Source organism: Trachymyrmex cornetzi, unplaced genomic scaffold (assembly GCF_001594075.2).
Source record: "Trachymyrmex cornetzi isolate Tcor2-1 unplaced genomic scaffold, Tcor1.1 scaffold262, whole genome shotgun sequence".
NCBI lineage: Eukaryota > Metazoa > Arthropoda > Insecta > Hymenoptera > Formicidae > Trachymyrmex > Trachymyrmex cornetzi.
In genome coordinates, this window is record NW_017297292.1 from 22422 (window position 1) to 37328 (window position 14907).

Below are 14907 nucleotides of genomic sequence, written 5' to 3' on the forward strand. Positions count from 1 at the left end.
TTATTGAAATCGTTATATTATTGTAATTATGATTATATTAATGCAACACTAAACATTCTTAATTTTAGTAATATTTCTAGCACTGTTGTGTTTATGTTATAGATATCGTTACACCAACGATAAATTCGAAAACGTTTTTATTTCTTATTTTAACAAACATTTTTTATTGAATATGTGCATTGCTTTTTTATTGATACTTTAAAGTCATATGAATGTCTTACAAATAATTACAAAAAATTTTACTTTGTACTATAACATTTTTTTAAGGCAAGTTTATTTTAAGTCATAAAACATATATGAATATTTTACAGACAGCAAAAGTTATAGCACATTATATTCATGAAGTACCTAACAAAACAACATTAAAGTGATCATATTTTACCGCTTTAAAGAAATAAAACTTTTGTTGAAAACGTTTGAAGAACATAATTTGAAGCTATTATTTAATTCGGTTTTTACGTACATATTCTTAAACACGTAACGTTTAGTTAAAAGTCAAATAATGTTTTCACAACTCTATTATTTAAAAAATAATCGATTGTGCATACTACAAATAAAATATTATCTTTTTAGAAACTCACCCTGTGTAATAAAATTGTACTATTAAGATATAATTCTGACTGCTAATTGCTACGTTCATAACAATTATAACGAAACGAAATATAGATTGTAGTAAAACGTTTCCGATGGATCTTTCTCTTTCGAGAAGTCACAACAGATTAATATCATCGACAACGACATACATAATAAATATTTACATGATAAATACAAAATGTTATTTAAACCGTTTCTTTTAATGTACACATTCTACATTAGTTGATGTAATGTTAATCGGTTTTCTTTTCAGTGGAATACAAATTTAATGTGGATGAATATGTACGACTCATTTATTCGAATATGTTTGATATATTCTGTCATCAAACTGTTAATAACATATTATACTTTTAATGCATATAGTGACACTCTAGAAAAGTTTTATACATTTTTTGAGATACTTTTTTAGCCATTTTAGAAGTATTTACATGAAAATTAAAATTGATTTATATATGTACGTTTATAATATGTATCATATGTTTATGTACATAAGTAAGTTTATATTATGTTGAATATTGAAAAAATTTTATATAATTTCTTATACTCTCAACCATGAAGGCTACTATATTCTATGCTGTACAGCCAATGCGTGCGCAAAAGAAAATCGAACCTTTCATTTTTTAACACTGTTATATCAGTATTGTACTTATACTAAATTATATTTACCCGTTTTCTTATATTTATCCGTTTTTTTTCACATTTACCAGATATATACTCCAAGTTTTTCAAGCTTGTTGATGGGCTGCGGAACGAAGAATGTCTCGAATCTCTCTATACTACAGCCAATTAACACGGCAAAATTTTTCAAACGTACATTTGTGACGCATACATTTTTTCTTTTTTTATATAGGTTTTTTAAAGTCTTTTATCTCACATTAAAAAAATATGACAAGGCGAATAACACTTGTAATACAACCTGCCCCATTATGAGATAGATTGTCACAAGTGTCACCTACTAATATTTTTATTAATGTCAGATAAATAAATTAAAACTTTATATTTAAAAAATATGTATAATATGTTGTATTGTAATGTAATAGAGAGTATAGTTTTTGACAGATCGCGTTGCAGTATTTATTCGGAAATATGTAACAATTTGCTTCCTTTATATAAATTTACATAGTATATTATGTATTTTTAAATAATAATAAATATTCTTTTTGCAAAGTTTTTTAAAATTTATGAAACTGAATTGTTAGAAAATATATTTCAGTACAATATGACAAATTAATTTAAATAAATATAAACAGAAAGTTAGAATGAAAAAATAACACATTATATTTACACATTGATTATTTTTATATTACGCAGTTAACTAATATAAAGTTTCGAAATTATTTTATTTTATATGATAAATTTTGAAGTATAATTGAAAGGGTAAATTCAATAATTGAGTTTTCTCACGTTTTATATTAATGAAATTAGGCTTATTTAACATGTTTTTATTCGAACTTTTTTTTAGAAGTCAAATATATCTTACAAAGAAAAGAGAATCGCCGATAGAAATCGGTAGGGATGGTGGAGGGCCTCTAACTCGTTTTTGTTAAATTATACCTTAAATTAATAATATATGATTGGAAAAGTTTCAAGTATTGTTAGTAATTATAGAAACTTTGAAATATACTTATATACTAGTTTTATGTTTGGTAAAAACGAACTGAAAATTTGCATTAAAAAAACATAATTTCGTAATTCCATTTTTATGCAGGCGCATATTAAAAAATTCGCTAAATTAATAGTTTGAATATTCAAACATTCAGGAAAAAGGTCTTCATATCCTCTCTCTGGTTTCTCTCTGATTAATTATGTATTAGTTTGGTACGCACCAAAAGAATACAAATTATTTGCGCGCGGAAGTCGATTATCAAGTATCGTTCTCGAGTTCGAGTATCGAATCGTAAATATGCTTCCACGTAAGTGACTACTAAAGTGACAGCACGGCGTACGGCATTAAATAATTACACATAACCTGTACCGTGCCCGCGACCGCCTTTATTTTCCGATCAGTCTCTTCGCATAAGTTTCGCTATTAAAGTTTTGTTTGCTATCATTAATTTTCAAAATGGTGTCCGTTTTAAATACCGTCGATACCGGTCACGAGGACATGATTCACGATGCGGAAATGGATTATTACGGTTTGAGGTTAGCCACTTGCTCGAGCGACAACACGGTGAAGATATTTGACTTGAAGAACGGCTCTCAGAGCCTGGTTGCCGTTCTCAAGGGACACATCGGTCCCGTGTGGCAGGTTGCGTGGGCTCACCCAAAATTTGGCAACCTCTTGGCATCTTGTAGCTATGACAGGTACACAGCTCTACAATACTGGTTGTTACATACATTTTTCAATATTACTTTGTACTTAAATATATCTAATAACACCTGGAGTATCTCTGTGATAATATTTGACACAGTCAACGTTTATATATTTTTGTAGGAAGGTAATTATTTGGAAGGAATTGGGAGAGTGGACAAAGATATACGAGCACACTGGTCACGATTCCTCTGTAAACTCGGTCGCGTGGGCGCCGCATGAATTCGGTCTAATTCTGGCCTGTGGTAGTTCAGATGGATCAGTTTCTATCCTCGCAAACACTGGAGATACATGGCAGATGCAGAAAATAACGAACGCTCATACGATTGGTTGCAACGCTGTTTGTTGGAGTCCAGCGGTCGACTCAGGTACTGATTCCAATACTCAACAGAGAAATGATCCTGTTAAGCGGTTAGCCACTGGTGGTTGTGACAACTTGGTGAAAATATGGAAGGAAGATGGTGACAGATGGATAGAAGAAAATAAATTGGAAGCACATAGCGATTGGGTACAGTTTAATTATAATGAAAATATTTAAGCGTCATAAGATTTGCATATTTATATATCATACTTATAGGTTCGCGATGTAGCCTGGGCACCAGCAGTCGGCCCATCTCGAGCCACTTTGGCGTCTTGCTCACAAGATCGTCGCATCGTCATATGGACTTCCAATGATTATACTAGCTGGACACCAAAAGTTCTTAATGTCTTCGATGATGTTATCTGGAATATCGGCTGGTCGTTGACAGGAGGTATCTTAGCAGTCTGCGGTGGAGATAACAAAGTTTCGCTCTGGCGCGAAAATTCGGAAGGACAATGGGCATGCATTTCAGAGTTGAATCAAGATCAAGGAAATCTTAATAATCCAGATCAACGCGCGTAATATCGCTTCAACATGTAAAATAATATATAATAAGAGTGCAAAATAATACGTTGTAACAAAATAAGCGTTGTAAAATAATACGATTTGTTTGATATCAAGTATCTTTTAGCAAATTGCAAAGTTAGTACGAATTATTTACCGTTAATATTTGATTATTCATAAGCATTTATTCGAAATATAACAATGACGTTTATCTGATTTATCTTTATTACGATAACCGGAAAAAGTTTGCAAACGTTGTTCATCATACGTCCTTATAGATGATAGAATATTTTTTTACAAACAGAATGTACTTGCAACAATATTTGGTTGATCTTTTTATAAAAAATATATCGATTTTATCGTTAATATAAAATTAAATTACTCATTCAGTCTTGGGTGTATAAGGACGCAGCAAACACTATGTCACGTTTGATCGCGGTTGACGCTTCCTCCATCTTCTCTTTTAAAATCGGGTCACCTATGGTTACAGCCGCATTTTTAACATCTCGTAATGTTTCCCCTAATTGTTGTATGCAACGGACTATAATTCCTTCTTGGACATCAGTCATCTTCATGATCTCTGCGAATGATTTGGCCTGTGCCCATTCGTAGACAACTTCCACTAAGCCGAAATTCAGTGGTAGTAATGTCGATAGTTGATAGTATTGCTCTAGATGTTCCAATTCCGCGTGCACCTCGTTCATTATTTTGCAAGCCTGAAAAAAAACGAGGATTGCTTCATACTGTAACATAATTTTTTAAATACTTAACATATTCAAAGGGAGATGGAGCAATGACACATACGTTAGCAAGAGTTGGTGTCAGTTGAGGCTCAACATCCGTGCGTTGCTGGAAGATCAGTGCTGATAGTAACGCTGCTATTTCTGCCGGTTGTAGAACAGTTAACACATTTTTTAGAATCAATTCTGTTATCAGCAATTCGTTACTACCCATTTGCAGCGCGACTCTCCCTTTGAGGGCGACTATAATAATAAACAATATATTGTTAAATACATTTTGATAAATATTAATCTTTTATCTCTACATTTATCTCTACAAAAAATTATTATATACTTTAATTAATACAAACCTCTTTCATCATTATCTATGTACCTAAAGTGTTTGAGGAGTGCTACCATATTCAGATAATCTGGATACAATGCCATTCCTTCATCGCTGAGTTTAAGTTGAAGCTGTCGCTTTTTATCTTCAAGATGATTTCGTTCAAATACAGGTCTAAATTGTTCTTCAAAGTTTGGTATTTCCATACATTTCATGTCGTTCAGACTAGCTTTTAATTTGTTTCTATGTTGTATTCTTAATTGAAAATCATTTTTCGATGAGGGCTCGATATATGGTTGTAGAATGCGAGCGTTAGTAGAAGCATTAAATGATAAAGAAGTCAATTCTTGAACCGCTGTCTGACACGTTTGTCCCGGTGGGTCGTTTCTGAAAAGAAAAAATGATTGATAATTAAATCAAATCAAGAATTTTTACTATGTCGTTATATTATTTCTTACTTGAATCGTGAGATTTGCCTCTTTTCCCAATCATTCAATACCAAAGAGCAGTCAATTTTTATCTGGCAATTAGTTATCTTTAATATATGCCATGGAAACAGAGTCAAAACTTCATGTGACGGATTAACGCTTGGTACAAATATCTCCTTTTTCGTTAGGCTAATAATCTCGCACCACTTTTCGAATATCTGAGAACTTTTAAAATCAGTTGTTTCGGAAGTGGATACATTCGCGTCCTTAAGTATCAAGACTTTGTACTGAGTAGAGCTTTTGTGATATAAAACTTGCAATAACAGAGCTAGTTTATTGCAATGATCCGCGTACGATATTAACAAAACTCTGCCCTCGATTAAACTTTTCGCTGCCTTCTTTGAGGTGAGCAAATAAGGATTCAGAAATTTAACATCTTCCAAATAATCGACCGCTTGGTGATAGAATGTAGAGAGTTTTTTTTGGATTTCGGTCAAAGGCGGCAAATTCAATAATTCGCGTTCGATTTTCCGTAATTCGTTGTTATAGGACGCTTCTTGCGAGGCCAACGGCGATTCCTTGAAAGATTTGCGCATCATCGCTTCAACGGTAACGGATTCGTTCACTCTTCTCAAATTAAGAAGCATGGAGTACGTGACTTTAAATTTCGACTCCAATGTCTGTGGTTCACCGCACATCATAGGTTTCAAGTCGTTGAAGTGCGGCACGTCGTGTCTGCACATCACTATAACAGTACCCGTAGTGTCGTGACCTCGTCGTCCGGCACGGCCAGCCATTTGTATATATTCAGTTGGAAATAGAGTACGAAAGTTGTTTCCGTCATATTTTCGTATGGAATCAAACACTACTGTGCGCGCCGGCATGTTAACTCCCATGGCAAAAGTTTCTGTCGCGAATAGTAACTAAAAATGCAATAAAATGCAATTCCATTACAACTTTTTAATTTTTATATATTTCAAAATTAGAAAGTTATAAAGCTTTTTAAAAAAAAAAGCGCTTTAACTTTATCCTTTTATTTTTTAATGTTTCTTTGGAAAATTACCTTGACAACTCCACTTTGAAATAACATTTCTACGATCTCTCTCAAAATTGGTAATATCCCACTGTGGTGTATACCCACACCTTTTTCCAGGAGCTCTTGCATCATAAGTACTTGTGGTAATTCTCTATCGCTACCCTTTAGGTGTTTTATGTTATGTTGGAAAAATACATGTACCTGATGTTTTTCTCTCGCGGTCGTTAAATCGAGATTTCTGAACGTGACAGCATTCATATCACAGCGTTTCCTCGATAGAGTAAATACGACAACGGGTAACATGTCCTATAAAATTGATAGCATTTTATAATATACAAAAATAATTATAATTTCTTTGTAGAATAAAAAATAGTATGTAGGTACAACAACATACATTGTTCTGAAGGTGGCTTACAAATGCTCTCCATAATACTTCTTCTTGTTTCGGCGTCATCTGAATTTTTCTCCTACAATCCTTTGAAGATTTGTCTTTCTTTTTATCGGATGCATTTGTCGCTTTGTACCATCTAAAGTATTAAATATTAAAATACCACTTTCACTTATCATGCCTCTGTTTCTTTTAATTAAAGTCATATTTATATATAGATGGTATAATATTTACCCATCCAATAAAAATTGGCTGTTGCTATCAAGAACTAAGAACTTATCATCCTTAGTCTTACCATCAGTGCCAGTATACAGGTAATGTAAGAGAGGTATTGGTCTTTTCAAAGTGCTAATCACGTACATTTTTCGTTTTTTGATGCGACCAACCCAATCCGCGAATATTATTGGATTTGGCACTGTCGCAGATAACATTACTATATTAATATTCTGTGGTAAAAGAATGACTATTTCTTCCCATACGTGACCCCTCTAAAAATATGAAATATAATTTTTACAAATATAGATTGTTGAATCATAGAAATTATACGTGATATTTTTATAAAATCAGCATTACGTACATCTTCATTATTTATATAATGCACTTCATCAAATATGACAAATTCTAAATCTCGTAAAACATCGGATGCACAATACAACATTGATTGTAAGATCTCTGTTGTCATGATTAGACATGAAGCAGTTTGATTTATTTGCAAATCACCTGTTAATAACCCAACACTTTCAAATTTTCTCTTAAAATCACGATATTTCTGATTTGACAGAGCTTTTATGGGGGACGTATAAATCACTCTGAAATGATATAAAAATAACTATTAGATACTTATACAACAATAGTATTGTAAAGTAAATTTTTAGCTTTATGGCTTACCTTGTCATATGCTTTTGGCTCAATGCAATGGCATATTCAGCAACAGTAGTTTTTCCTGCTGATGTGTGTGCAGCAACAAAGACATTGCTATTCTCTTCCAATTTAAGAATAGCTTGCTTTTGAAAAGTGTCTAGTTCATAACTGAATGTAATTGCTGGATCAGGTATTCTCTTGTTAAAATCTGTTACTGGTGCGGATACATCCAGCTGTTCTGCCCATTCTGCCTTTGTAAGTTCTATTTGTGTCTCGGATATTTTCAAGACAGGTATATTTGTTTCTTTGGGTAAAATGGAATTGTCTATAAAGGGAATGTTATTATCCACAGCTTGAACACTTTCTTTTTTCGGCTCTTCAACTGAAGACCATGAACCAAGCAAATTTCCCTCCTCGTGTACAACAGCCATTAAATTTATATTATCATTATTGATTATTAACTTTTCAGTTTCTTCTAATACTGAAGCTTCTACTTCATATCTCATGCAATTGATTGGTGTACAATTGTCACTTTTAAATTCTAAACCTGAGCTAAATCCTTTGGCTAATGTCCTTAAATCTTTCTCAAAGTCGATATCATCTATGCTTTCAGTTTTAGGCACTTTAGGTTCTTCAAAACCACCAGGCCAAAATGGAATATTGCTAGGATTACCTATGAAAAGTATATTATTTGGTATAATATATGCTACAATTATGTCTTGATATATTAGAATTTTAATTAAGAGAAATATCATTTTGAGATAAAATTAGAGTACCTCGAACTCCATCTGTAAGTAATCCAGGGGCACGAGTCATAGACATAGAATTTCTTGCCGTTTCCCCTGCACCTTGTAAGTCAATTTCTTGTATCTCACCGATCTTGCCTGTTATTGGATCACGATCAAATTTAAGCGTAGTATTAACGGGAGCTAAATCAAATTCTAGCAAGGAAAGGACATCTGGTTTACGTGGCCAATAACATTGAGTATTGTCCAGTTGATGTATAGGTAATCGTTCAGGGCATTCAATATATTCTCGCAGTTCTGATCTAATATCGGGCCAAATGGGTGGAGGCCCAGCAAATAACTGTATAAATCAATATATTTATAAATATATAAAACAATATAAGGAATGATATATTTTTGATATTAAATGATAATTACCTGCGTCGATTCAGCCATTGTTAAATCTTTTTTGTTTATAACATATTTTAATATATTTTCAAAGAAAAATATATTAATATATATTTTCATATGAATATATATTTAATATAAATGTTCTTCCTGCCTAATACAAGTAGTCACGACATAATTGATATGTTAAAATAATAATTTAACGCACTTAATCAATTATTAAGGAGTAATATGAATATCACATTTGTATGCATGTGTATTTAAATCTTGAAATACATAATAAAACACTAATTTTATATGATTATACAATTAACCTCTCTGTCTCTTGCTAACACTAACGAAATAGGTTATGCCATAATGTGTCTTATCAGAAAAACAAAACAAATTGAGATAAATAAAGAGGGATCCGGAAGGATCTAAACAAACTCTCTTCTTAGAAAGAGAGAATGAAGTGAACAGTTTTCAGTATCATGCTGAATCTAGATACAGCTACCAAAGCTAACTAAAATGAGTTGTGTGACAAAGTACGGGAATCGGAAATGCCACATTGAAACTTGTACATGTGTGCGTGTAATTATATATATATATATATATGTATACAGACACATATCTTCTATTCCTATATTTTATAAGTTTATTTATTTTATAAGTTTTTAACATTTTATGAAGTTATTTTTTATTTGATCCACTATTAATGATTAATTAATTGTAATTGATAACTTGTTTTGTTTACATTTACGAAATGTATAAATTATAACTTTGCAAATTAAGCAAGATTTTCTTATTATGAGGAATATTTACCTATATTTATTTTATAAAGATACTTAACAATAATATTAACAAGCAAATGCAAAACAGACACACTCTTCTTAAAATAAAAGAATATGCAAAAGTATAGTTCTATTTTAGATTCGCAAATGCTTTCTCAATATATATAAGTCGTGTCAATAGTAATAAAGAATGTCGGTAAGTAGGATTAGACAATAATGAAAGGACGGTGTTGCGACCTGTCTTAGTACTTAATTAATCATAAGTAAAATAAAGGAAGTTTACACTTTTATAATGAGCTAAGAATTAACTATAGATCTTTACTAAGGCAATAGTCTTATAGGCAGAATTATAAAATTTATTTACACGCCTAGCTTTTAATAGTATTTCATTGATAATTCGACTTGATTACAAAATTCACATGCAATTATATTTACATTTCTTTTGTATAAATATGCATATGTACATATATATATATATATATCGCTCATTTGCTAAAATATAACTAAAATATCACTTTTCAGTTGTTTGCCAAAAAAGAATGGAAACAATAAAAAAAACCATGCTTTAAAAGTATATACTTTTATTTCTTTATAATCAATCATCATCAAAATTGCATTTCAGAATTAATATTACAAAATTTTAATGATTCAAAACATTCAAACTCATTTTTTGGAGGACTTTGTTTTTTGAGTTGTGTCATTGTAACAAATGAGCGATATGTTTCACTCTGTTTCCTCCACCCCCAATTTTGTTCTATCTTTGTGTTTATTCTTCTTCCGCAGTCTTTGAATATGCTTCTTCAGTTTTCCTGTATTTTTCAATTCTTCATACTGCGAAACTAAGTCCAAGACTTTCTTCTCAGCTGCAGAGGAAACAGATAAAATAAAATAATGTAAATCAGAATTACGTTAACAATAACAATCAACTTACATTTTTTCTTGAAGACAGGCTTCTCTCCTCGTTTAACAGATTCCATCAGTTCCTTCTTCTCAAGCCATTTTTTTTCTTCTTTCTCCTTCTTTTTCCTTTCCTCTCTTAATTGATTTTCAAGCCTCTGGATGAGATATTTTATCTTTTTTATGGCTTTGAGATCTGTAGTTTCTTTCAGTTCTTTTTGCAAAGTTTTGAGATCATTTTCCCGTAACTTGTTAATAAATGCATAAGAATTCTTGAAGGCCTTTTCGTTAAATGTACCACATAAACTATCAAATCTAGGATCTCGAGATATAACTTTTTTGACTTGTGTCATCTCTTCATATTTCATTGGAATTGGCTTTTTAGCAGACATTTCCCGTGGCCTGTTCTTATTTTCTCGTTTAAACTTTATTTTCTCTGCTTTTTTCTTACTTTTCTTACCAAACAGAGTCTCATTGTACACCTTGGTTCCTAATTTCTCCTTTAACTTCTGTAAATCCTCAAAACTCATATGTTTCAATTCCTCTCGTATTTGTTCCTAAAACATAACACAATCCAGAGCATATGATCATACAGATATACAAGCTCTCCTTGTAATAATAACTTGGATAAAATCAGTTCAAATAAGCAGACAAAATAAATAAAGAACTTACACGAGCTTTATTTTCTGTAAGTAGAGACTCTTCCTCATCACTCATGTTGAATTTTAAGATATGATAACGGAATATAAATACAAGTAATCTCTACAAAATGCAATGATACATTTTTAGGTTATACAGCTGTTTACTCAAGAAAGAAAAAACTAGAAAATTAGAAAAATACATTCGTATAATTGACATCACTTACATCTATATAAGAAATGTATTAATCACATAAGATGTCTAAAAAGATAAATCATACATTATTAATGCTATCTGTACGCCAAGCAAACATTTACAGAATCTGACAGAACCCTGCACAGTGCACATGTAGGCATCGATTAGTCGATTAGCTCGCGCCATCTTGGCCGTTTCGATACCTGAGAATCTCGATACTCTGTAAGTGCGTTCCGTTTCACGCATAGTGCGTATATCATTTTATCGTTGTTGTTCACCGAATATAGGGTATAAGCGGGGAGCACAGACTCTTGCATAACGCATAACACGTAATGCATAAGAATATGTACCAATCGAAGTTCTCCGTTTCTTTCCCTTCCATGTAATAGAGAACTCTAGTTGGTTCAATTTCTTATGCCTCATGTGTTATGCGTTATGCAAGAGTCTGTGCTTCCCGCTTTATCCACATAACTTGCATAGCCACATAAACATATGCATAAAGAAAATTATACAATCGTATTTCTCCTATAAAGACGCATGTAAAATGTGATTGGATAATTTTCTTTTTTAGAGAATTTTATTTTGGCTATGCAAGTTGTGTGGCTATACCTTAGGCTACGTTCGGAAACATCACCCGGGTCACCCGGGTGTCTCCGTATCATCTTATCCTTGTTTAACATTGAGTGAACAACAAAGGCTGTGTTCCAAAATTCACTGCCAGTGCTGAAAATGTATAGTGTACGTGACGTAAACTGTAAATTTTCAGCGCTGGCAGTGAATTTTGGAACACAGTCAAAGATAATACGCGGGGCTACTCGGGTGATGTTTCTGAATGCAGCCCTAAATGATGGAATGCAGCCATTATTGTGGGCGGGACTGATGTCTGACGGAAGCACAAAATCTTCAAGGTTCGCGTCGCATGCTCCAACATGCTCCAACATACTCCAATATGTTTCTATTATAGTCCTTACTCCAACGCGCCTGTCAGCGTGAGGCCGTGAGTATAGGAACTATGTTGTAAGAGCATGTTGGAGCATGTTGGAGCATGTTGGAGCATGTTGGAGCACGTTGGAGCATGCGACGTAAACAAATTTTTGCATAACGTGTATGCTATAATTATGTTGATGTACAACTTGAAGAGGAGTGACAATCTGTGAAGGAAGGAAAGAGGAGGAGGTCTAGGAGAGGCATCATGCATCGGTGGAGCAACTTTGGGGTGAGCGTCATTTTCTCTCGTTTATTCAAATTGTTTTATTACGAACTTATTTAAACATAATAATAAAAAAAAAGAAATTATTTGAAATTTTAGTTTTGTGATTTTTTTTCGAAAAATATATAATTATGAATGAAAAATAATATTTAATTAAAGGATGAATAAAAAGTTCGATATAAAAATTGTCTTTTGATTTAATGTTGATCATTTTGAACGCTGTTTTAATTTGAATTTATGTTTTTGTGTTATAGTATCATCGTAGTTACAGGCAGATAACTCCATCCGTTGCACTTCGGATCGGTGAGGAACAAAAAAATTGAATAATGGATCAGTGAAAATTGTATCTAATATAACTTTTATATTGATACATATCTGTATAATTATAATAGAAATGAATATAAAGCTTTTCATGACTATTATTTTAAAATAAATAAGCTACAAAGAATTGTGGCAGATATTTTTAATCTTGGATTGTATTTTTATTATATTATATTAATTTAGGGTGCTATACTTGTGTTTGAAGTACATTTGTACAAGTAAACACGTATATTTGAACTTATAGGAATAAATATATGATTATTTTGCAAAGATAATTGCAACTTGCAAAATGGTTTTTAAGATAGGAAATTTTGTTAAATAAATAGTTAAACAATTATATAATTATTAAAGTCGAGTATAGTTAATTACGAGAAAAGATTTTATTCTTTTTAATAAATGTTTCTCCATCATTAATGCTAGTACTAATATTGGTATTTCGACTTTATAATCTAATGATAATCAATCCTATTTAACTCCTTAACTATAATATTTTATAAATTCTTCAATATTATAAAAGAAGAATGTTTTAAAATTATTCTTCATTTTCTCCATTTTGCATAATTATTCGTAGTGTCGTGAAGTACGAAAATACAGTCGATAAATACTGTAACATTAATAATAACTTAATATAATTCTTGATTTTTACTTTACAAAAATTTTATGTGTGTATATAAATTATATAATTCTTAACTATATAATAATAATAACTTGTATCAGAATGATCACCTTAACATCTATTGAATAATATACTTAATATTTAATGAAATTAATTTCAACAAATTGTAAACAAACAAGAAATTATGAAAGTTATATAAATTTATTCATAATAAACATTACTAATTTATATAAAATATTTCCGTGCCCGGATGCACGCACATGCGTGCAAATGTACTCACAAAATCGAAAATATTTTTGACAAGATTATAATCATAATATTATGTCTAAAATATTAATATAAAAAGTAACCGACGTGTAAATAAAATAATGTGACCAAAACTAGTACAAAGTTTGATAATACATTTCATTTATGCATATTAACATATAATTCATTAGAAGTCTTTCATTAGAATGAAATTTATTGGAGAACGTTATCTAAAAAAATAAAGTATGTGGAAATAAGTACACGACTGCTTAATAATTTTCTATGATTTTAAAATATATATACTTCTCTTATATGGCATTTAAAAATAAATTATTAGTTATTACTTATTAACTATCAGTTGAAGACTAATAATTTTAAAAATATTTGCCATATACAGGGTGTTTCAAAATTCACGCTCGCGAAGTACAAGATGTGATACTTTATGCTAAAAGAAACAACTTTTTTCTTTTGCAAAATTGCGTCTGAAAAGTAGTTTTTGCAGGAGAGCAGGTTGAAGTTAACAAATAAGCACAAAAATTATTTATCGAACGCAATTTTGTTAAAGGAAACAGTTGTTTGTTTTAATATAAAGTATCACATCTTGTACTTCGCGGGCGCGAATTTTGAAACCTGTATTTATATACGGCCAATGTAACTAATTATTACAAGAAATAACTTGTTTTACGTATCGGATTGCAAAGAATGATTTGTTCAAATGATTGATGTGCATGATCAAAGTCAAAACAATAGTCAAACTCTTTTCTCACCGATGCATAGTAATTTAAAGATAATGCGGGCATAACGCATGGTATTGCGATAACTATTGGATTTTGAGCCTTTAGCATAATCATTTGTAGATATTTTCGTAGAGGGACTGGTTGCTTGTACCACTGCATATCGAAAGCAGCTTGTTGAATTATCTCACCACTCTTGTAAAAATATCAAACGATAATGTTATAATTGAAATAAAGTAATTTTCTTTATAAGAATTACTTACTATGTGAATCAAATGTTCTGCTGGCCATGTATACATAAATACTTCTGATAATCCACTAAAAGTAAGACCAACGCATTGAATTTTTATTGATATCGGTTGGCCCTATTAAAAAAAATAATTTTATAAATCTTTATAAAAATATAAATTTTTATATAAATATAAATTTAATAATGATTAGAGATAGCGAATACATTAATTTTGATCATTTGAGTTCTTGGTGGCATTATAATTATTAATAAATGTACTACACTGAGAGAAAAACTGTTTAGTATTTGTAACTACATAATTACATATCACTATGATTATGATTATGACTATTATAGTATTAGTAATAATAA

At 31.1% G+C, this 14907-nt stretch overlaps 5 protein-coding genes and 1 long non-coding RNA gene across 7 annotated transcripts in view; 2 read left to right on the forward strand and 4 right to left on the reverse strand.

Annotated features, from left to right (window-relative positions):
* LOC108761744 (glutamyl aminopeptidase) overlaps positions 1–1519 on the reverse strand; it is a 12132-nt gene extending 10613 nt beyond the window's left edge. Inside the window, exon 1 of the mRNA XM_018508459.1 lies at positions 1515–1519. Within this exon, the coding sequence (XP_018363961.1) occupies positions 1515–1519 (5 nt within the window). The remainder of the gene's footprint in view (positions 1–1514) is intronic.
* A 1008-nt stretch (positions 1520–2527) lies between these two features.
* Sec13 (nuclear pore and COPII coat complex component secretory 13) lies at positions 2528–3863 on the forward strand. Its single transcript, XM_018508500.1, has 3 exons — positions 2528–2898; positions 3029–3413; positions 3483–3863. Exons 1-3 carry the CDS (start codon positions 2657–2659, stop codon positions 3786–3788), a joined length of 933 nt encoding a protein of 310 aa, XP_018364002.1. The 5' UTR covers positions 2528–2656; the 3' UTR covers positions 3789–3863.
* A 154-nt stretch (positions 3864–4017) lies between these two features.
* Positions 4018–8726, reverse strand: tst (superkiller complex helicase subunit twister). Its single transcript, XM_018508496.1, has 11 exons — positions 8709–8726; positions 8322–8631; positions 7573–8218; positions 7262–7493; positions 6919–7172; positions 6691–6823; positions 6324–6602; positions 5291–6183; positions 4861–5219; positions 4575–4753; positions 4018–4486 (listed from the first exon to the last, which is right to left on the reverse strand). Exons 1-11 carry the CDS (start codon positions 8724–8726, stop codon positions 4157–4159), a joined length of 3633 nt encoding a protein of 1210 aa, XP_018363998.1. The 3' UTR covers positions 4018–4156.
* Positions 8727–10108: 1382 nt separating this feature from the next.
* LOC108761782 (ribosomal RNA processing protein 36 homolog) lies at positions 10109–11320 on the reverse strand. Of its 2 annotated transcripts, none has more exons than XM_018508502.1 (4): positions 11211–11320; positions 11018–11105; positions 10380–10902; positions 10109–10311 (listed from the first exon to the last, which is right to left on the reverse strand). In XM_018508502.1, the coding sequence occupies exons 2-4, from the start codon at positions 11060–11062 to the stop codon at positions 10172–10174; spliced, it is 708 nt and encodes a 235-aa protein (XP_018364004.1). In that variant the 5' UTR covers positions 11063–11105; positions 11211–11320; the 3' UTR covers positions 10109–10171. The 2 variants fall into 2 exon arrangements, with proteins under 2 accessions (XP_018364004.1, XP_018364003.1); XM_018508501.1 differs by having other exon boundaries at positions 11018–11107; positions 11202–11320.
* Positions 11321–11969: 649 nt separating this feature from the next.
* Positions 11970–12701, forward strand: LOC108761784 (uncharacterized). The gene is made up of 3 exons (XR_001940141.1): positions 11970–12087; positions 12319–12395; positions 12644–12701. It is a non-coding gene; the product is annotated as an uncharacterized LOC108761784 (long non-coding RNA).
* A 541-nt stretch (positions 12702–13242) lies between these two features.
* LOC108761745 (odorant receptor 49b-like) overlaps positions 13243–14907 on the reverse strand; it is a 4703-nt gene continuing 3038 nt past the window's right edge. The window contains exons 3-5 of the mRNA XM_018508460.1: positions 14570–14671; positions 14340–14501; positions 13243–13314 (exon numbers count right to left, since the gene is read on the reverse strand). Of these exons, the coding sequence (XP_018363962.1) occupies positions 13243–13314; positions 14340–14501; positions 14570–14671 (336 nt within the window). The remainder of the gene's footprint in view (positions 13315–14339; positions 14502–14569; positions 14672–14907) is intronic.

What these genes read in the sequence shown, in the direction of transcription:
- Sec13 (XM_018508500.1), top strand. Translation starts at nt 2,657, where the DNA reads ATGGTGTCCGTTTTAAATACCGTCGATACCGGTCACGAGGACATGATT. An exon ending in GCATCTTGTAGCTATGACAG is followed by an intron (nt 2,899 to 3,028) that starts GTACACAGCTCT and finishes ATATTTTTGTAG; the next exon opens with GAAGGTAATTATTTGGAAGG. An exon ending in TGGAAGCACATAGCGATTGG is followed by an intron (nt 3,414 to 3,482) that starts GTACAGTTTAAT and finishes TCATACTTATAG; the next exon opens with GTTCGCGATGTAGCCTGGGC.
- tst (XM_018508496.1), bottom strand. An exon ending in AGCCAAAAGCATATGACAAG is followed by an intron (nt 7,494 to 7,572) that starts GTAAGCCATAAA and finishes ATATCATTTCAG; the next exon opens with AGTGATTTATACGTCCCCCA. An exon ending in TTCAAAGTGGAGTTGTCAAG is followed by an intron (nt 6,184 to 6,323) that starts GTAATTTTCCAA and finishes TTGCATTTTTAG; the next exon opens with TTACTATTCGCGACAGAAAC.
- LOC108761782 (XM_018508502.1), bottom strand. Translation starts at nt 11,062, where the DNA reads ATGAGTGATGAGGAAGAGTCTCTACTTACAGAAAATAAAGCTCGT. An exon ending in TTACAGAAAATAAAGCTCGT is followed by an intron (nt 10,903 to 11,017) that starts GTAAGTTCTTTA and finishes GTTATGTTTTAG; the next exon opens with GAACAAATACGAGAGGAATT. An exon ending in GCCTGTCTTCAAGAAAAAAT is followed by an intron (nt 10,312 to 10,379) that starts GTAAGTTGATTG and finishes TTTCCTCTGCAG; the next exon opens with CTGAGAAGAAAGTCTTGGAC.